Source organism: Antennarius striatus, chromosome 5, assembly GCF_040054535.1.
Source record: "Antennarius striatus isolate MH-2024 chromosome 5, ASM4005453v1, whole genome shotgun sequence".
In the NCBI taxonomy this organism is placed as follows: Eukaryota; Metazoa; Chordata; class Actinopteri; order Lophiiformes; family Antennariidae; genus Antennarius; species Antennarius striatus.
In genome coordinates, this window is record NC_090780.1 from 21,987,685 (window position 1) to 22,009,319 (window position 21,635).

Below are 21,635 nucleotides of genomic sequence, written 5' to 3' on the forward strand. Positions count from 1 at the left end.
TCAAGGTTAAAGGATTCTGCTAATAACAAGCACGGGCACCTTATAGCTGTCTTAAACTAAGCACTGTCTGCTGCCAGCTTAAATCACGCTGATGGGCTGCATACAGGGGAAGTCTGCCTGATAGACCTTCATGCCATCCCTCTGGAAAACACCCCACTAGAGCAGAAATAACAGGATGCTGGTGTGGTGTAATGTTTGAGCAACTGAACTCTCATTGTTTAACACCATAAACCACAACTCTTTCATATTCATTAGAACTAATGTCAAACTATTAACATATGATATCAAAAAGTTGCATTTGATCCTGCAACAGCAGCAGCTTAATATTTATAGTTTGATGAAACTGTGGGTTTTAGAAAATAAATATGTGACATCTCACATTGATGCAGTAGTCATAGTCACAATTTAAACCCAATATCATCACATATACACGGACGCACACGTGACATGGCACAGCGACGGTAAGCTGCCTTTTTCCACGAGCAGAGTCTTAATTTACAAGTATGGATATTCCTTTCTCATAGACAAAGGTAAAGAAAAATCACACGTATATATAATGACTGCTGATCACCAGGGTTCTTCTGCAGTCACTCACTGTCACACCGCTGCCAAACCATTTCGCTAAGTGTTTTATTGTTGGTGCAAAATAGTTAAATGTCATAAATAACTTTAAAACCCAGTAAAATTCAAAATGTAATTATCTTCTCTACTTAGCCCCGGGCCCTTCATATATCTTTTCCTGGCTGTCATGCATACATAACACATTTTTAATGACAGATTACTTGCAAATGCACAAAATGATTCTGCTGCCTCCCCTCCACCCCTCATGCTTACACACACACACGCACGCACGCGTACGCAAAAAAGTGACCCCTTGACTGACATCAGACGGACAGGGAGGGGTTCGGCAGACACAGAGGAAATGACAGCAGAAGAGGACACAAATATTTGGGCCAAAACAAACGGAGACACAATACCTGCAGCTCCAGCTGTTGTACGACCTGCATTTGCACCCGACATTGGGCCGTGCTTCTGTCATCCAGGGCGTGCTCATTGTTGAGATGCCTGAAAAAGAAAAAAAAAAAACTCAGTTTGACTGTCAGCGTCTGCAGGCGATTAGGTGTGAGAATCAAAGTGTGTTTTCTGGTTTTAATGATGAAGTCTGGTAATTATTTAGAACACAATGAAAGGAAAATATGTGGCCACATTCTGATAAATAAAAGAAGAATCATAAATCATTTAGAGATGAAGAGCAATAGTATAAGAGATAACATACATAGAATAATTATTTTAACATACAAGAATTACTGAACATTTATTCTATGAGTCACGTCGAACCACGGATCACATATAAGAATAACTTGACTTCATTTTCTTATTTATATATTTTTTTTGTCTGCTAATTATGTCATTTAAGTTAAGAGAATCTGAATAAAGCCAGACAAAATGTTGAGAACAACAGGACAAGGAGATTGGATCTGTCACAAACTTGAATTATGGATATAATTATGCGTGATTATTTTATATAGAGGAGACATTCTCTTTTCCTGTACGTTTATAACTAATCTAAATAAGTAGCTCGCCGGGTAGCAGACAAGTTTTTTTTTTTTTCTGTGATTTATATAAAATGGTGGAGATAAGGTTCACGAGTGAAGGAAATATGATTGGAGGAATTTTATCAGCTGCCGCATGAATTACTGTTTGAAAATGCTTATGCAGGGGCATTTCATTAATCATTTAATCATAATCCGAGCAGGATGTTTGAACTGATTTCACAAATACCCTTTCATTTCACTACTTCATTATGCTCGCTAATGGATCCAATATATTATATATATCATAAATTATATCACATCTTCAGTGACCATGTAGGTCACTGTCACCAGCCGCGTCTGTGTGCACAGCGGCGCCGGCGGATGACTGGTGGTGGTGGTGGTGGTGGGGAGGTGTGTTATGCGCCCGCCTTTTCAAATGCACTTTTTCTGTCATTTACCGCAAATCAAAAACACCAGAGTCAACCTGTGAAGGCACACAGTGGCAGCACCGGTGTTATGATAGCCCAATAAATTTGACGTCGCTCCTTTTATGCACAGACAACACATTTGTGCGTTAAACGGCACGCAGACACACAGAAAACAGACACCAGCGAAGGGATGGAAAATTGATGGCGCTCTGCTTGAAATGTGAAGGTTTCTGCTCAGCTGAGGTATTTTCAACCTTGAGGTGAATGATTTAAATCTTTATAGCAAATATAGTCTATCCCCCACCACCACCACCACCACCACCACCACCAACCTCACATTCAGGTCTTCCTATTGTGTTTCGATAATACATTTTTAAAAAATGACTGCGATATACATTCACCGGTTGAAGTTAATTATTGTGACGGGAAAGAAATTAAAAAGGCGTGCTTAAAGGAAGCGTGGGCAGCAACCCCCTTTTTTTGCTGAAATCAATTCAGACTTCTTCTGGGCTTTTCCATTTGTTTGAGTCAAATAAACGCCCGTTTAATTAAGTAGGTCGGAAAATGAAACTGGTAAACATTTCAGGACATCTTACTAAATTTCAAAGAGGAAAATAATAGGTAAAGACGTTTCAACTTCAATTTAACTGGCACAGAGTGAATTTTCAATGAAGGGTGGCCTACGTGAGCAGCTTTGGAATTTCTCTGTTCATAGGAGACATGTGCCTCGATTCTTTTCATCCTTTGTTATAGTCCACTTTATTTCTTCTAATGACATGGAGAGTCACAGTGCATAATTAATAGGAAATGAAATATTCAAATGGCCCTAATGCAGCCTTGAGAGGAGTGTCTGGACACGGGAGCAGGGGATACGGAAATTGACGTAGAGAGAGACTATGAACGTTGGCATGTGTCACTTTCTGGACTTCAAATGCAAACGCTCTCTGGCAGGATGACAGTCCCTAATGTAAATTACCACAATAAAACAACTTAAACAGACATTCTTCTTACGGCTTGACTTTAACATAGCAGTTAAGTTTGCCTAGTTTTTTTTTTTTTTCTTCACAATTTGTCGTTATATAGACCGGATTGCTTAAGGCTCTCTCTCTCTTTCTCTCTCTCTCTCTCTCTCTCTCTCTCTCCCTCTCCACATATCATGTGAAACACAACTGAAATTACATCACAAATATTATAAGTGCTATTAAGATTTTAATGTTTATATAGAAGATGAAAGTCATTCATGGCCTGTTTTATTTGATGTGTTTTTGTGTTTTCATGAGGTCGGCGTGGAGATGGTAGAGAGAAGTGTTAGCAGCTCCAGCTGACAGGCAGAGCAGCACTAGAGGGCACTGCAGTGTTTCGCTGAGCCTGACCTCTGACTGGACACGGAGAAGCAGGGCCTTGACCCCCAATAAAACCAACACTAAGACCCCACCCATCTGTGTGCTGAACCCGAAAACAGGAACAGGGACTTGGTGTTTTGTATTTATCGAGACGAGTGCGTGTAGGTATGTAATGTTTTCTTTAAAAGATAGAATAAATACACACGGCTTAAAACAACATTTCAGTCGTCTTCTTTGTTACTGTTGGCATGCGGAGCTGAAATCTGGTCGACGTTAAAGTCGTGTTACCTTCTTCCTCTGGTGCGTGTACGCCGTGTTCTGCTGACTACACAAACACACACACTCTCTCTCGCTTCACTTCTAATTTTCCCCCAAACTTTGGACACTTTTGTAGGAGTATTATAACGCCTGATGTATTCTTTATTTTTATTTTTGATTTGGTTTTTCGGAGGCCCATGGTATCAGTTTGCTGGGATTCATGTGGAAGTGCTTAAGGGTTTGAGAGTTAACACCTTGGTGAGCTGCTCTCGCTCTCACCCTGTGTTAAACAAAGGCAGCTTTGTGGAGACTCTCCCCAAATGTTTTCTTAACATGTTCCGAGCAGTTTGAGCAGGCAACTAAAGTAAACAAGATGTTGCCATGATAAAAACACTTGTAAAAACATAGCAGAGTGCACTTAGAGACTTTTGAAGGCAGAGCTCCACCGGGCACACTGAATTTAATTCCCGTCTCTTTCATAAACAAAGGGTGAGGCAATGTCAGAATACAATAAATACGGATGGATGTAAGAGGGCACTCCCAAAGCTGGAATATGTGTCTGTGTCACAGGATGTTTATTAAACAGAATGAAACAGAAAACTGGCCATTTTTCTTTTCACACATAACTTCAGTGTACAAGCACAGATGGAAAAATCCTCTACGAGTGAGTAAAAAGGTATTAAAAACAAAAAGAAGACTGAAAGACGGTGAAAACTTTCATCCCTCTGCAGCACCTTTTTCTCTTGTGTCTACCGGGAACCCGTGTATTCGCTGAGTGCTTGTTTCGGGATAATGGAATTGTGTCATATCTTGTTAAAAGTGCGTCTAATCTAGGGTGACAGTGAGCCATTGATCTGCTGCCACAATTCAGATGTTTTCATCCTCTCCGTAACCATGGCGCTGTTATGTGTTGGATTTGCTCAAGCGCTGCTGCACACAGGGCTGATTAGTAAACCAGAGGCCCGGCTCTGACAGAATCACGGTGCAAAACAAAGGCCTGCATCAAGCTGGGTGAGGTAAAAACTTAACCCAGCTCGCTATGGAAAGACAGCGAACGACAGCTGATGCTGGCCGGCGCTAAGGAAGTACAGTCTGCACGGTTCTTTTTAACATACTGTTGAGGCCTTCAAGCAGAGACAGAAAAAACGGAAAGAAATAAAAGATGAGAGATGGGAGGGAAAGACAAATAAACCACAGAAAAAAAGTCAAGACACACACACCAATCCTCCGATCCAGTGACAAGGGCAAACATGCAGAGAGCCCTAAGTGCAGGCTACCACAGATAAACATCACACCGTTGTTTGTTTGGGAAAAACGGCCCCTGTCTCCATGGGAACTGCACTTATCACAGGAATTGGAGGCCCATGCCGTTCTCAGAAGGAGACCCCACCGCAGTGCCGTTGTTAAAAAGAGTGCCAACACAGATACCCACACTCAGGAATAACAACCATCTGTACCAGCAGGGCCTCGGCGTCGCAGGGGGTCACTTAACGTTTAATCGACCCAACGGTTGAACAAACAAACGGACAGAAACGCACCTCCGGTGATTTTTACTTACTTGAGAAATGAGTGAAAATCATCAAACACCGCTTCACATCCGGGCCACTTGCAAACACCGTGACCGTAGAGAGGGTGACTGTGATGGGAAGGCTCTTCTAGCGTGGATCTGAAACAGAAAATCCCAAGAGGACAGTTTATAAAAATGGATTTTCAGGCCTGTGGGCACACAATGAATCACAGAAGATGGTTTTTGCCTGTTGTGTGTAGTGTATGCTGTTGTTTTCACATGAAAAACATATTCCTGAACCCCACTCTGCGTGGAATCGGGACACCTGCAAGATGTCTCCTTGATCTTCTCTTAAAGGAGGGGACTCACGTTGTGAAACCCGAACTAAATCAATATGTAATTATTTATCACTGAGCCATGCTGCAATTCCCTTTGATCAAGACTGCTAGGGTGCTCCATAATCGCTGCTTTTCCTGCGCTGTATTGTCCCAGGGTCCTCCTGGAGAAACGTGAACTGCAAAATGAAAGTATAGGACACTTTCACGCCACACAACAACTGTAAACATCCCCACCTGGTATCAATTTATATGCTGACCAATCCGTGTCGCCGCAGGCTGACAAGCGCACATCTACAGGGAGTGTACGGCTTCATACAATCAGTCTAAATAGGTGGAACATCCCGGAAAAACAAACTTTACAACACCTTCCATATGGCGAGAGGCGTGGATACACAATCGGCGCTGAGAGAAAGCAGCCCGTGTAGAGGCAGTGTCTGCTAAGAGCGTGAGACAGGCGACCATATGGACGCAGACACTATACAAGACGCACAACTTTCAGCAACAAGAGCCTGGGGGACTGGCCTATATCGCTACCACCTGTGCTTCTGCTGCTGCTGCTCCAGTCGGAGCCCTGCTCTCCAGGAGAATGGCCAGAAAGAGAGATTCATTAAACCACAAACTGCTCTGATGGCAGGTGGGAATACTTATAATGACCATTAAAATCTAATCCAAATACCTGTACATATATTTAATAAGGGCTAGGATCTAACGTTACAAGGAAGAAGGAAGATTAAATACTGGAAGTAAAACCTCCAAGCCCAGACTTCTTACGTCGGTCTGCCATTGTCATTGTTATTATTTTCCTGATGTCATGAAAAAAACTGAAACTTAAAATGAAAATGCTCATCATTGTGATCAAAATTAGCCTCAGGACTTCTTCCATTTGTCACAACGTCAGTCAACAGGTCGGTGTATGACTGATCAACACGAGACCTGGCGTTCTTTTTGAAAAACAGGACAGACTTGCCACGTTTCCTTTACGCACTGAACATTCAAATGGTAGTATACTTTCTGACTCATCTCTTGGAATCAGAAAATTCTTAACAAACAATGCAATCACTGCGTTTCATCTTTTGTCTTTGAGACTGTCACTATGGAATCCATGCACACTTGAAAGTTCAAAGGCTTGACGCTGCATGCAGACAAGCAAGTGGTTGAGATAAAAAAAGATTGAACATTAAAAGTTTTGAGACAAGGCTTCGGACACATTTTTAATATCAGTGGTGAAGGAGTTGATTCTATTTGTTTCAGCGTGTGGATGTGTTTTAGAATGATTTTAACTGTTGTGATTGTATGGGAAACAAGGATGTTGTGAAAAAAAAAGTACAGAAAAGTCTGTCTGCCATGATTTATAAATGTACTAAACAAACAGGAACAGAGAAGAAACGTCATGATTGGCATCCATGTTAGAAACGCTGGATCTTGAGGAGGAAATTTAAAAAGGTCGACACGGGTTTCCTCATTTTTACAATCATTTCCTTTAGAGTTCACTGTGTATGTAACATGTAATAATTGCATTGCAATTAGGAAGCAGTCAAGCATTCATGAGTGTGGTTGGCAGAATTTTCCTTCCCTTTTTCAAAGTCCGATTTAAAAAAAAGAAAGAAATGCAATTATGGATTACGCATTTGCAGTAAAACCTCTGTTTTGATATAGCTAATAAATAGACGACAGAAGACCTATTGTAATAAGTATTTAACATGGAAATGTGTAGACCGGCCAAGGTAATGATGGTTTTAATTTAAAGAGATCCTTTTTTAATTTTTTTTCAATCAGGCTCGCCGGTTAATTTGGTATTAATAAGACATTGAAATATGGAGTATAGTGGGCACAAACCTGTGTGAGTGGCAGAAGAGAACAGTAGAAGGCTTAACACTACAAAATGAATTTACACCAAATGAGCTACATTAGTGAAATGGGAGAGTACATAATTCATGGGGTTTTCATCCATTTGAGAACATGTTGAAAGAGTGAGTCGAGAAAAAAAAAAAGTCCCACTTTTGCATTACAATTTGACTTGACTGACGGGACAGCTGGTCAGAGTGTTATTGTTGCCCCAGGGGAAGACCGATCTAATGATCTTATAAAAGTAATAAGAAAAACTGTGTCATTAGCTTCATTTACAGGAGAAGAGACAGTAAAACGTCTGCAGACCTGGACAGAAAGTGTGTGTGAACCTTCCAGGTGTTGCATTGTCTTTATGGGTGGACAGACGGCGGAGCTGCTCACATATATGACTCTAACAGATGCCAGACAGTTATTTTTGATGATACCCTTGCACAATAAACAAGACTTCTTCTATGGCATCATGGCCTAATGGACTCAGTCCATCGGCAAAAGTGAGAGATGAATTACAACCGTGTGAGGTCAGAGTCTAGCCATCGTGTTCGAAGCCAGCCACAACACTCTCCCTCATCGCCGTTTCCCACATCAGCACTTTTTTTTTTCCTAACTCCAGATCCTACACAGCATCCCTGCCTCGCATGTTCTGGGTAACACTGCGTGGTTTAAGCTAAATGATTTAATTATCATATTTTTTCTGGTGTACGACAAATGAAAGGGAAGAGAAATGGGGCTGCTGTGCCAAATCTGATAATTTATCTCCTTAACAGATTGCTGTGTTACAGTCCCTGAGCTGCGGTTACTAATGGTTGTTGGGAAGTAAAGTGGGCCAAGCGCTTTGTGAGGATGCTCCCCATTACAAAGCTGATGCAGCACTGTATTGGGAATTTGTGTCAGATAAAGATCAGGCACATTTCATTTAAATCAGCAAATCATTGAATAAAGATGACCCGGCTCACGGGGGTATATCTCTATTTATGCATTGTATATATCGGGCTGGGAAACAACAAGGCCTGAAAGATTGAGTGACTCAAAGCCTGGTCACATCGGGGATGCTACTGAGAATCTTTTTCAGACAAGTGAAAGCAGAAACACGTGCGCCGTCTTCGGTGTGTCAAGAAAGGCAGTGATTGAATTTCTCCTCCTTCCTTAAGACGGAAGTGCAAAGCTCAAGAGTGATTCCTGTGGATGCACTTAAGGTTTTAGTTGCAGGCGTCGTTGTGCCTGGGCAGATTTTATATGACACATGAAACTAACTACATGGTACTTAGGGCCCACTGTAAACCAATATGAAGCCAGTCGGGAAAACAGGTCCATCAGCAGAGAGGCTTGTTTCTGTTGCATGACAAAAGGACTAGCAAAACCGCATCAATTAAAAGTTCATTAAGTTCAGCGCTGGGAGGATGAGTGGATACTCTCTATTTACGCCCGGGCCGGCCCAGCCCATTATCTTCAACCTGATTATTCAAATCCCTGGATTATAACACAGACATTTTCTCCAAGCCTCGCTCGGAATCATCACACTTAATAATATTTGGGTTTTTTTCTTTCCATAGAGTCAGATTAGAATAGAATATGCAGCATCAAAAGAGGGGAACAATGCTCTTGATGGTTGTGTAATGCTAGTGTCCCCAAAATTAACACAAGAAAGGATTATTGGTTGTGTGGTTCTAAATTCAGCATTTAATAAGGGATGCTTTGTTTTCACTTTGTACCCATCATCTATTCTTAGCGCTCTGCATCTGAAACTCCGGGTAGATAATCCGTGGCTTCCACGAGCAGATGGGTTGGATGAGAAGCACCTGCTTGATTTTCTGACAGATCTAAGATATATTGAGAATATTCAGAAGGAGACTGCCTTCCTTGCTTAAGCTCGTGTTAAACTGCTGTTGACATCTTCTTTAATCTCTGACAGACAGTGCCAGGCAGAGGGGCTGCCAGCTCTCGCTTTACGTCTTCTCCGATGTTTCAAGGAGTCCACAGCTGTGGCTGCTTCTCGCCTTTTCTGCCGCTGATGCTCACCTTGTTTGCCTGCTCGCGACAACTCGTGATGGAGTGAGCGAGTCAATATCTTCCCTCGCGATTTGTCTTCGACTGCACAAAAACTCGAAATTCAGGCAGACAATGGATGAAGGATTGGAAGCCAGTGATATTGTCAACTATGGGAGCAGCTAATGCCCTTTTTTTTTTGTTTTATTTCCCTCCACTGTCTGTGGAAAAAGATAACTTTGAAACACAGTTAAGAGGATAAGTCTGCACAGGTAATATGAATCTGTTTAAAACTGATAAGGCAGCTTAAAAAGAAATGACTGCTTTCTGTTTGTATCAACACATCAGTGAATCATAACGTACCCTCTCACTCAGATCCACTCTGTAAATCCCTGTGTCCCCCGATCCCCATTAGTATCCCCTCTTCACCTCAAAAGGCATGCTGGTTTACTGCGCTAAACATATTTTCATTGGCGTTGCTTTCATAATGGTGCACTGGTTTTGATCACTGAAACACATGTCAGATGTTACGCAGCGAGCTCATGGCGCCTGGAGGCTCCTCACTCGCAGTTCAAAGATCGCTGGTGCAAGAAAACAAGCAAATATGTAAGATGCCAAATTAATTCCTTCCTTAAAAACACAGACATACACACCCTTCATAGATGATTCATTTCAGCACTGAAAATATGATCTGATACACCCATGAATTGTTTGTTCGGGCAAATAATAGCGTGCTGTTTTTGTTGCACTTGTTTGGTTTTTTTTAATTCCTGACTGATGAGAGATTATCATGTTAAATCTACGTGTCAAAAAGTTCCCAGCATACAAAGAAGCACTTTTCTCTTCTGACAATACACTGGTAATCTCTGAATGTGTTCAAGAAACTACAGTAACACAATAGCAGAAGGAGGTCAATACCATGACCTCCTCATTAATAGCACGGTGCACATTTCCACAAATCCCTTCCAGGTATTCCTATGAAATCCCCAGCTGCCTACAGGCCACAGAACAGTGACCCTAATGGAAATAATACTTACAAACTATAAATTAATAGTAATATCTCTGGAAACCCCTACGGGGACGTCTCCTTCAACTTGTACCCTGAGGGAAATTGCAGCTTTAAAAGGGAATATAGGGCACACAGGCTTTGTGTTTGCTATTCATAAAAGAGCCTGTGAAGATCAGTTTAATTACCTACTGCGGGTTACAAACAACACAGAGAGGAGTGCTTTGAAAAACTTCATTTTAAGCCGGTGTGTCTTGACTTGAGCTTTGTTCTTATTGAGCAGACACGTGCACGTGGAACAGGAAATATGGATCCTCCAGCACGGGTGCATTTCATTGAAGAAACGTAGAATTAATTCAAGCTGCCCTTGTTAATAGCATTTAAAAAAAATTTTTAATAAGAAACACAATGCTTAAAATTTCCAAAATGTCAAAAAGGCATCCCTCCAGTATGTACTGGAGATTGAGTTCTATGAAAAAAATATTGAGTAGTTATGCCCCAGTAAACCTCATCTAAGACAAATACTTCTAACCATGGAAACAGAGAGTGAAAAATCCCTGAATATTATAGGATTATATGACTTGGTTGATGTGTGGAGAAAATGTCCTGAAAAACTATTAAAATCATTTTGAATTATGCTCTGGAAATGATTCACAACGGAAGCCTCTTTGGGTTGTTTGTTTGTTTGTTTGTGGTGGTGGTGAGGGGATGAAACAGTGAGCGGGGGGACTCACCCTTCCCTTTTGTGACTCATGTACTGCCCGTTGGTGGAGGCGTGCTGGTTGAGGACTGGGTTCTTTGGCAGTGCCGGGGACGACAGGTCGAGGCCCCGGTGGCTGTTGTTGCTGCTGTTGTTGTGTTCCTCCTTCACTTGAGCGTTCGTCACCTCCTTCCACAGTTGCTGCAGCTCTGCTGGAATCATGCCTGAGACAAACAAATGGGGATAATTGAATCAATTAACCGGCTAATCCTACTCTCCTCTCCATCACTTCATTAAATCAAAGCATCTGTAAACAAAGCTAAGTATTAATTAGAAAACACATTCCACTACAGGGTAGAGCTCTGAGAGCGCTCGCCTCCCTCTCTTTCTCTCCATTACCTCCAACTATCCCTCCCATTTCTCCTGTGATCTGTCGCGTGTTTGTAGACACAAATCCCTGGCATTCAGGCAAATTTCATGCCCAGAGTAAATAATTAACATCCAGACAAGGCATGAAATCTGAATAATCACCATCACTTTCAACAAAGGAGATATGCAGAACATACACAACAAAAAGTTTACAATAGTGATGCTAGAAAACATCCCACCCATGCCTCTCTGACAAAACAGGACCCTGGGGTAATATTCTCAAAAGCGCATTAATGTGCAAAATACTTAAAGCTCTGCACCGCCTCCAATTGACACAGAAGACTTAAAACTCACTTAACAAGTCAAGCACACTGCAGCTCACACAGCCCTTTGAAAGAAAGAAAAAAAAATCCCTTGAAGACAGAAGACATTTTTCGGTTTGTTGGAGGAATATTTTCGGCATGCGGATTTTCTTCGTTTGAGTGACAGTGATCCCGAAACGCAGAGCCAGAGTTGGGTTGAAGGGGCACGATTCTGTGTTTGTGCTCCGTGATTTCCACGAATGAGAGAGAGGCGAGCCCTCGATGATACGTGATGCGCTAGACTATATGTGTTTCTATGGTGTGTGTTAATGTGCTTTCATCTGACACTAATGAGCATGAAGTTGATATTCAGATACAATTGAGTCGTTTTGGGTTGAGAAGGCACTATTTTTATGTTCAGTGAAAACAAATGCATCTGGGTAACCGTGCTTTCATTAGCGTACTTTAAGCCCTAACAGGCAATACGGTGCAGATTTGAATGGCGTATTCAAAATCCACACTTAAATAAGCCACATGTTTGAAGTACAGTGAAAGAAGCCCTCGGATATGTGCTGAATTTAACCACAGAGCAAACGGGCAAGACCACTCGTTTAACATTACAATTAATTAAATCCATTCTCAAAATGAGCGCCGGCAAATGAGAGATGATTTGCACATGCTTATCTGCTTGGGTTTATATTCTCTCTGCCCTCCTCCCCTCCCGTTTCTCATCAGCGGCTCAAAAGATACCAGAAGTGCTCCTTTCAAGCACCAGATTGTCGTACATTGTGTGCAAAATGCTTAGTCTTAATTTATTCCTGTTGTGGAAAATAACTGTGAGGTGAAGATCTCAATACGATCAGCAAAAATATTTTTAATTTGATAAGCTACTAAAGATTTTAATTACGGTGGTAATGGAGAACACAGGCCTAATGAGGCGGAGGACTCAAGAGAGACGCAGGGGCTAAGAACTGTGAAATGAGTCTGATAGGACTGCTGTAAATTCACACGAGATCGTTTGCATATCAAAGAGCAGGAAATGATTACAGGACAAATCAATAACCTATTCACGTTCAAAGGAGTGTCTTTCCTTATTCCTGCATTCCAACACACCCTTGCTCTATTTTGCGCGTCTGCACTTACAACACTGACGGGCTCATCCGTGACAATAAACACGCTTAATATTGTGAGCTGTGCTATAACATGCTAATCCACTACTTGCTGTTGCATTATCAAAGACGCCATTGTCTCTCTGATGACATACGGAAACTTTGTCGCTACGCCTTTTTTTTTTTTGTCTGTGACGGCTGGTTTGGAAGTAGAAGGTCACTGGTGATGTGAGTGTCCTGTGCTCCGACAGTGGGAACAATCATTTTCCCCCCACTTGGTGCCCGGTGACAGTGGGCGATGTATTTTTAGCCGATGTGCTTGACAGGGCGGCCCACACTGGCTCAATTACCCAGCAGTCCTAGTGACCCCGGCACCGCTGTTTACTCAGATGAAACAGCGGCGGATAGAGCGGTCTGATGAGAGGGGTAACGGACTGGGACCAGGCTGTCACTTCCTGAATCTAGTCCGTGGTTTTATTGCTCTCCGTTCACCTCTTCCCTCCCGGTAGCCTTATCTAACCGTAACCTCTTCCAGCTCCACAACAGCTATGGCTCATCATTCCACATAAATGACAATAAAACATCATTACACAAATGTCTCAAAGGGTATTATATTTTGTGTTTGGAAAAAAAATGCATCGACTTTCTCTCCATCTGATTACTTTGGGACACGTAACAACATTGATCTGTAAATTGTCTTTCTTGGGTTCCCAGTTTGTTCATCCTTTAAATGCCAGATTGGTTTATCTTTCCTCTTTCCATTTTTCAACACAACTATTCCACTCATTACAACTGGGAAATACGGACAAGCACTCTAAAAAATGTATGTTGTTGGGACACTTGATTGATCACCGGCCTCCCAACTCAATTTTACCTCTGCAGGTAGCTCTGGCACCGAGACAGGCCGAGCTCTTCAACCTTTTCCTGTCCTTGTCCCCCTGCACCCAGGTGACCATGTTCAAGCAAGCAGAAAGTTGATTTAAGGTTCATAATGACATCAGTTGCAGGCCATCATCCACAAAATAAAAAATGGCCCCCAGTGCTCTGAGCTCTTTAAACCGAGCTGTTACTTCTCACACGCAGTGCCGCTGCCATGGGGGGACAGTGACATCGCTATTAGTTTATTGTTCCATCAGGCTGGGACCTTTGCTGCACCCCTGTTTATGTTGCCGTAATCACTGGCCTGCTGATATGCACCCCTTAGGCCTGAAATATGCCCTGTCCTAATGTTGCAAGAACTATTACCAGCAGCCCACCGCTGGATGTATCAATCACTGACAGGTCAGCCGCATTACCCACCGCCGTCCCTGATGTGCTGCCGTTATGCGAACACTTCATGGCTCGCCACATTCTTTGCTTTCATATTACCGACAAATTTGTCTTGTCACCGTCCCACTGGCCTCTCCCAGACAACTTAAATAATGTCGCGCAGCTACAAGAACTCGCACTCCAGTGGAGTAACCTCAGAGGATAAGCGGCCATTTCATCTGGGTTGTACACAAATACTATCTACCGCTGTGACACACACACAAACGCACACCTACGTGTTAACAAACACATTCAAGCGAACACTCACGGAACACCTGAGCAACCACTGACTCATTTCAGGTCAAGAGGACAGAGGTTTGTTCGTCAGGAAAGGGAGGGGTGGATCAAATTTATATTTGGGAGAAACATCCTCCTCAAACAAATTACTGTAATTTATAACAGACACCGTCTGGCCGCCTCCAAGACTTTGAACATTAATGTCAATAGAATTTACGACAGGACAAAGACATTATACTTTAGATAACGTGAACAATTGTTTTTTTTCTCAATATTTATCTACAAGTTTATATTTAATTAGCGACATCAAATTTTGAAAAGCTAATTCAAATGCATTCCATCAATCCATTGTTAGGCATGAAAAATTGACTTTAATCTGCCTCCAATGGCAATGCAAGAGAGCAGAAGAAATGAACAGTAAACTGCATCGTAGAGCTCTAAATACACTACTTTAATGGTTTAACGCAATGATGCAACATTTATAAACTTTCTGTTTTGGGAAAGATTCAGTAAACTCCATGTGTGTAATAGTTTTTTATAACTGTTATACTGATACCCTATTCTTAGACGGATGAAATAAAAATCATTAGCTAAAAAGACATGCAAATTTACTGCCCTCCCCCAGACGTCATAATCACCGGGACACAAACAAAACAGATCAACTCATCTCTTCTGACGCAGCTCTAACTGCTAGCTGAATATTGCAGATGAGATCTGAGCACCATGGGCCCAGTCTGCTGATGCATGAAAGAGTTTAGTGATGTGGAAAACAGAAAGGTCATCAATAACTTCAAACAGTCAAGCAGAAAATGTGTAGAAAAGGAAGAAAAAAAAAACTGGGGGCCTGGAGCACGAGCCAAAGTGTTGTAACAGCTGTTGGAGGCACAGAGTCAACCATCAATGGATTGTGAGGGCAAACCAATCAGGTTTGACTGGTTGTAACAAACAGAAACAAACATTGTACATTCAGTTCCTCTTCTAAATGTTATTTAAAACAACTATGACAAATACTCCCCTGTATGAGTACATTTCAATAAGTACACATCTCAGCCTCTGAGAACATTTCACTTGTAATAGTTTCCACAGCGCCTTATTGGGTATGGTGATACACTGTTTTTGTAAGCATGTGGTACGATGCGTGGATGTTTTAGTAAATTTAAATGCGTCAAATTTAAGAAGCTTAGAGTATTTAAAAACAACAAATGAATTCAAAAGAACTCCACTTTATTGGAGATGACGGTGCATTTGGGGCTGTTGTGAAATCCATCAAGTGTACACTAGTCATATCAAACACATAATGTTTTACTTAAGGTGTGTGTGTGTGTGTGTGTGTGTGTGTGTGTGTGTGTGTGTGTGTGTGTGTGTGTGTGTGTGTGTGTGTGTGTGTGTCCGTGCCAGACATCTGACACAAAGCAATTCAGCAAAGCACACTAACAACACAACAGCGCTCCACGCCTGTGCCCATGGCGAGTGGATGAGTGATTTCATACCCACTCCAAACAATAACACCACTGTACAAACCGTGTTTGTGTTTGCCTATTACCTAAGCACCCCCCCAAACACTCCCATTTTTATCGGCCTTATCTTGTTATTTCAAAACTGTTTGTCTTTGCTGGGAATGAACAGTGCATGTCATGTTGATGCCGTCAACCATGTGACGGCTGCTTTGTCACAAGGCGACCACTCCTTAACAAAATATTGAAGAATAAATAAAGAAATAAACTTCCTTGCCAAACAACAAGTATTGACTCCGTATCAAATGAAAGGCAGTTTCACAATGACAAGTTCACTGGCAGTTTACGAACAATAGAACCAGTTTTCCCCAAGGCTGAAGGCGACTGCCATCAGGATGCCAAGCATAAGACACAACGCGGAGGGTTCGAGCACAAAGTTCTACTATTAAACATCTTCACTAGTGAAAAAGTGGGATTTGTAGGATGGTAATAAAGTGAGTAAGGTGCACCAGGATGAAAGCTGTAGTGAATAGTGCAAGAGGTATAAGATGACACTTCATAAATCACGGAAATGTTGAATCAAGGCTTATATAGGGTGTGTCCTGATTCACTGAAACCACGTACATAATGTGGTCACATACTTCAGGTTCACTTTGACTGAACAAATTTATATAAGTACTGTATAGCAAACTAATAAGAGTGACAGATCAAACCGGTCCAATTATAAAGAGACAAAAATACACAAGCTGCAATGGTTAAAAATAAACTGCAGGCTTCAAGCCTTCCAAATTTATTTGCAGCAACCTTTAGTTTCAGGAAGACCAATAGGAATACTAATATTTTTAGACAGAGTTTATAATTTGTATAAAGAAGTCTATAAAAAAACATGTGTGTGAAAAAGGTCAGACATAGTTCCCTGACAACTGTTGGACATTTAATACCAATGAAATGACATCATCATAATAATCACGTGACTCTTAAACTGAAATGTGGATCATATAAAATTATTTTAGATGTGCTAGCAGGTGTCAAAGGGATATAACACTTATTATAATACTCCTTCACTATGAATGAAAACTTTCTCTGCCTTAATAGCTCAATAATTTTATAAGCAGTGTTCTCTTTATATAGAATGACTGTCATTCTTTATCTTCATGGAATAACTCCATCATAACAGGTTGAGAAATCGACCAATATTTGACCAATATGCCAATAAACACATAAAAGTGTATTGGAACAACCCCAATCTTTACAAGCCAGTGTATGTCCTTTCCAGCAGGATTAAACTTCACATCAGCATAGACATTTCAACACCTCTACCCATACTGACAGATAATCCCTAGATGTAATCGGTTGTAATGTTTTATTTGCAGAAATGCTCCCACTGAACAGGTGAGGACTTCCTATGAGGATGCTCGACCTGGTTCTGCAGGCTACAGCAGTGCTGTGACATCAGGTACTGACCCTGAGTGAGGGAGTGCAGTGGCAGGCTGGTCTGTCCAGGCTGGATTGTGAGTAGCCCTTGCCTCTGGAGGTTGATAAGATGCTGCTGCTGAACCTGCTGGATCTGCAGGAGCTGCTGCTGGAAGGCCAACTGCTGTGTTGACACCTGATATGAAAATGAGAAGACACACCATCAGCAAACATGATGTACATAAAGCATAAAGGCCAGAGGACATATGAAAAGCTCAATACTGAACGTGTGATATTCCAGAAATTTGCCTTTACTGTGAAATTGGCTGGCCCACTTAAGACAGGTGGAGTAAACCTCTCTCTCTGGCGCTCTTTCTTAATTACAGAGGAGTCGTGAGGAAAATGACAAACAATGAAACAACATAGTTAATCATTCATAATAAGAGCCACAGGAATTTAATTACAGCCATTCATAATTCAGCAAACAACGTGTGACTAAATCAAAGTGCTTAATAACTACCCTAGCAACTCTCTCTACTCTCTCATGCACGGCGATGAGCTCAGGGAAACGCCGTTCCCACCAAAACCATCGCAGCTAGCTTTGTCGTTCTGCACGCTGTGGACCGACTGACATCAGCTGCTTTGTCGCAAAGTTAGCGATGAAAAGCTGCTTTTCCACATTTTTCAGGGTAAGGAAATAACTTTGGCCAAACGTGTGAAATCTGATAGGCTGGAAATGTGATCCAAAAATCAAAATAATAAATAGAAGGAAATTATCTAATATCCCCGATCTCCTATGAGTCAAAACAAATGAGAGATGTTCTTTAGATAACAAGGGCACAGAGAAGAGAGGTCTTTAACCCTTTCATTAACCCTTGATCTCAACAACTCATAAAAAAAAAGGTCTCATCAATTAAACAGTCTGCAACAGGACGCCTTCTGTACTTTTTGATGGATGACATTAGAATAAACATGCCTGAGAGTCATTGGGTTATTGCCTGTTTATGAGTATACGAGGCCAGTTGTCAGGCGGGAGGGAGGAGAGGAGGGGGCACTAAAAGCAGTGCAGGGGCTGCCAAGCTGTGCACCGCACCCTGTTACCAAACACAGGATACACCACTTTGTTTACTTCTCACAATTGAGTGCATACAAAAAAGGTCTCGGTGCAACGCTGCTGTCAGGTCACTTGCCGGCGGCTCTGAAACAGCCAGATAAAACATGTCCCCTCCGACTGCCCCCTTTTGGCTTGTCAAAAGGGTCTATAGGCCTTCCTTTCCCTTCCTCCCCCCCTTCTCCTCCTCCCTCCCCACACACTGCCGGCATTGGCTTGCTAAAAATAAGCCTTGGGCCGCGCTGGTGTGTTATAGTGAGTCGGGGCATCTCATTGGATCAATCAGGCGGAGGAGGCGGGCTGACGGTGGATAGTGGAGAATCAAACTTCGAGGCGTAACCACATTTTGGTGAAATGTGGGATGCAGGTGATCCTCTTTGATCCGTCCTATTAATGAAAGGTCGGTCGTTTCGCAATTCTCTTCTATCAGGTTTCTCATGTCTTCAGTGGTTTTTCTGCTCTCGACCTCCTCCCTGACAGCCTGACACAAACATAATGGTGTTACGGGGGCGGCAGTTCACAGGGAACAATGTCTTTCATCAAAACGCTAAATAAATAGAGGGTGGCTTTTCAGAAAAAAAAGGAAGAAAGAAAAATCAGAGTATTGCAAATGAATTTAACCCTCCTCTTCACTTTTTTTGTTCTTCTAGTCTGTTAGTCCCATCAGCTGACGGGCGCTCCTGTGAGCTCCCAGCATGCAGACACATTAAAAACCCAAGACCGAATACACCAAATAAGAGGTTAACAAGAAGTGGCACAAGGGAGTGAAAAATACAATCGCTGACAAATGATTAAGAGTGGTACTGGCAGGTCTTTATTGTCAAGCTTCAAATATAAAGTTAAAGATCTTTGAAAAAAACTAAATTTTGATGTCTATAAAATAAAAGAGGCACAAAGCAACAACAGGGGGTTATTGTCTGGTAGCCACAGGGGAGTCTTTGATGGCTGTAAGAAACGCGACTGAAAAAGAGAGAGAGAGAGAGAGAGAGAGAGAGAGAGAGAGCGATGGGGTGAAAAAGAAAACATCGGCAGAGGGGGAGAGCCTCTTGAGGCTGCATCCATTTCCTGTGATCATGCATAATATGCTTCAAAAGTTGTTTTTTCTTTTATACCCATACTTAATTCAACTAATACTTAATTCAACTAATCAATTGCACCCCCGCCTCCTCTTTTCTCCCTTGCTCCTCTGGTGTTTACATCAGATGCGACTTGGTGACAGGCCCTATCTGAGGCCGAGGAGCTCCGCTGTCATGTTGATTTATGGGAGCATCACGCCACAACTTGTCCAAACTGAAGCCCGCAGTTCATTAATTAGGGAGCTACGACTTTGAAGTTGGGATCTTTGACAGCACGTGGACGTGTTCGAGTGTGAGCATGCATGGATGTGTGTTCGTCTGCTTTAAAACACTGGGATTAATTTTCAACGCGTCCTCCCGCTCTCCAAACATGGAAGTCAACGGGGACACGAGCAAAAAAAATGTTTTAAGAACTCAGATTGTCTTTGAACTTCTTCTGACCGCACAATAATAATTTGCTTTGTCCACATTAATGCCTGTATCCTCCAGTCATTAACATGCGCTAAGCCGCTGCCTCTGAGCAAGCCCCGCTGTAGTGGAGGGAACGATGTGGAGAGAGCAAGAAAGATGGAGGAAAAAAAAAAAACCTCAACACAGGCAACAAAGCTGGGAGCGCTCTTTGCACTGATATCTCACAATTACATGCCTTCTCTTCCTCTGCCATTTCCATGTTAATTACCGAGAAAAGCCCCTCAGATTTATGTGCTCCGTGTTCCTGCCTTTCTCCCTTCTGCCTTTCATTATGTCCTACATGAGGCTCGCAGGAATGGTCATCATTCTGCTGCTCAGGACACTTGTTTACTTGGAGAAAAAAAAACTAGAACAATGGACTTAGGCTCTAGAAAATATTGGAGAATAAATGCGGGGATGGTTTCAGAAAAAAGAGAGTATTTTTAGTACAGTATCAGTCAGTTGTTACCATTTATCCAGCAAGTCTGACATGCTAATCAGAAGCATGAGTGCACTTGATTCTCCCCTCCCTGTTTTAACCACAGTCTGGAAGCAGATGGGGTTGAGGGAGGGAGCACACATGCCTTCCATACTGTTGTCTGGCCAACGGGTTTGGTAATGGCAGGCGGGTTGGAGTGATGTCAGCATACCTCTTTATTCTGCTTGCTGCCTCCATGCTGCTGCTGCTGCTGCTGTAAAAGCTGGAGGTGGATCTGTTCCTGCTGCTTCTTGTAGGCCTCTTGGAGTTGCTGCTGCTGGAAAGTCAAGAAAGTGACGCGAGAGACAGTCAATCAGAAACTCGACAGAGGGTTCAGTGAAATTTTTTCACGACTTTGAGGAATGTTGTTTCTGTCTTTGAACATGAGGTAGTTCAAAGTGAGTTTATTTTATCTATACATTCCTCCCCCAAAAAAATGCAAAAATGCTTTGACATGATTCTTTACCTGCTGTAACATGAGGGCCTGTTGGTGCTGGAGAAAAACCTGGAGCTGCTGAGGGCTCAGGACTTGCTGCTGAAGGAGTTGCTGCATCTGCTGTGAAGTTATTACTTGAGGTGTCATCATAGCCACTGAAACTGGAACCTACGGATGCAGAAGAAGCGATGTTAAGAACAAGTCCACAAACACAGCACACAATTAATGCAGTCACGCTGCCTCCTGCTAACAGCCACAACTACAGCCTAATCTAGCTCGCAATGGTAAAGACCTTGGAGATCTTTGTGGTGAAGTGTGGAGAACAGAAGGCTTGGAATGAAAACCTTTCTATAGAAATACATGGAATAAATACGAATGGCCTTTTCCATTGGTTTGGTGACATCTTGGTGTGTTACACACTTTACGGGACTTCACACACATTTTAGCTGTTCCTTTACGCCACACTACAGTGGGACAGGCTAAAGGACGTGGGACTTCTGAGTGTTTCCATCACTACCCTCTTCCTCCGACCCTCCACTCCAAAATGTTGAAACCACTAAGATACGATCTGCGTAATGCCGCGATGCTTCTGGCGGCGGTGAACGCGACATACCTGAAGACGTTAAAGATCCCCCCCTCAACAATGCTGCAGTTGTCTCATCACGCACAACATGTCATGTAAGAAGATTTCATTAGAGACGCTGTCAAAAGCAATCTATTATTGTGAGGCGAAAGAGTGCCTGGAGGAGGAGGAGTCACGGCGAAGAACACGCAGGCCTCTAACTAACTCTCAGTAGAAAGGTGTGAGTGCACGACTCCTCAACACAAGTGATTTGTTGTGACACTGAAAGAGCCCCCACAGTTGTCAGGGTGCCTTAATTGCTCCGGCGGTGGAGGGAGACTCGCAGAGTGTCTGGGTGCTGCCAGTCACGGCTGTGATGTGCAG

General features: G+C 42.4%; 1 protein-coding gene across 13 annotated transcripts in view; it reads right to left on the minus strand.

Annotated features, from left to right (window-relative positions):
- foxp1b (forkhead box P1b) overlaps positions 1–21,635 on the minus strand; it is a 139,158-nt gene that overhangs the window by 12,952 nt on the left and 104,571 nt on the right. For 12 of the 13 annotated variants that reach the window (XM_068314516.1, XM_068314512.1, XM_068314515.1 and 9 more), the window contains 6 exons: positions 20,720–20,857; positions 20,426–20,530; positions 17,190–17,334; positions 10,981–11,170; positions 5,123–5,230; positions 978–1,065 (listed from right to left, as the gene is read on the minus strand). In XM_068314516.1, coding sequence (XP_068170617.1) covers positions 978–1,065; positions 5,123–5,230; positions 10,981–11,170; positions 17,190–17,334; positions 20,426–20,530; positions 20,720–20,857 — 774 coding nt within the window. The remainder of the gene's footprint in view (positions 1–977; positions 1,066–5,122; positions 5,231–10,980; positions 11,171–17,189; positions 17,335–20,425; positions 20,531–20,719; positions 20,858–21,635) is intronic. The other variant, XM_068314520.1, reaches the window with a different exon arrangement.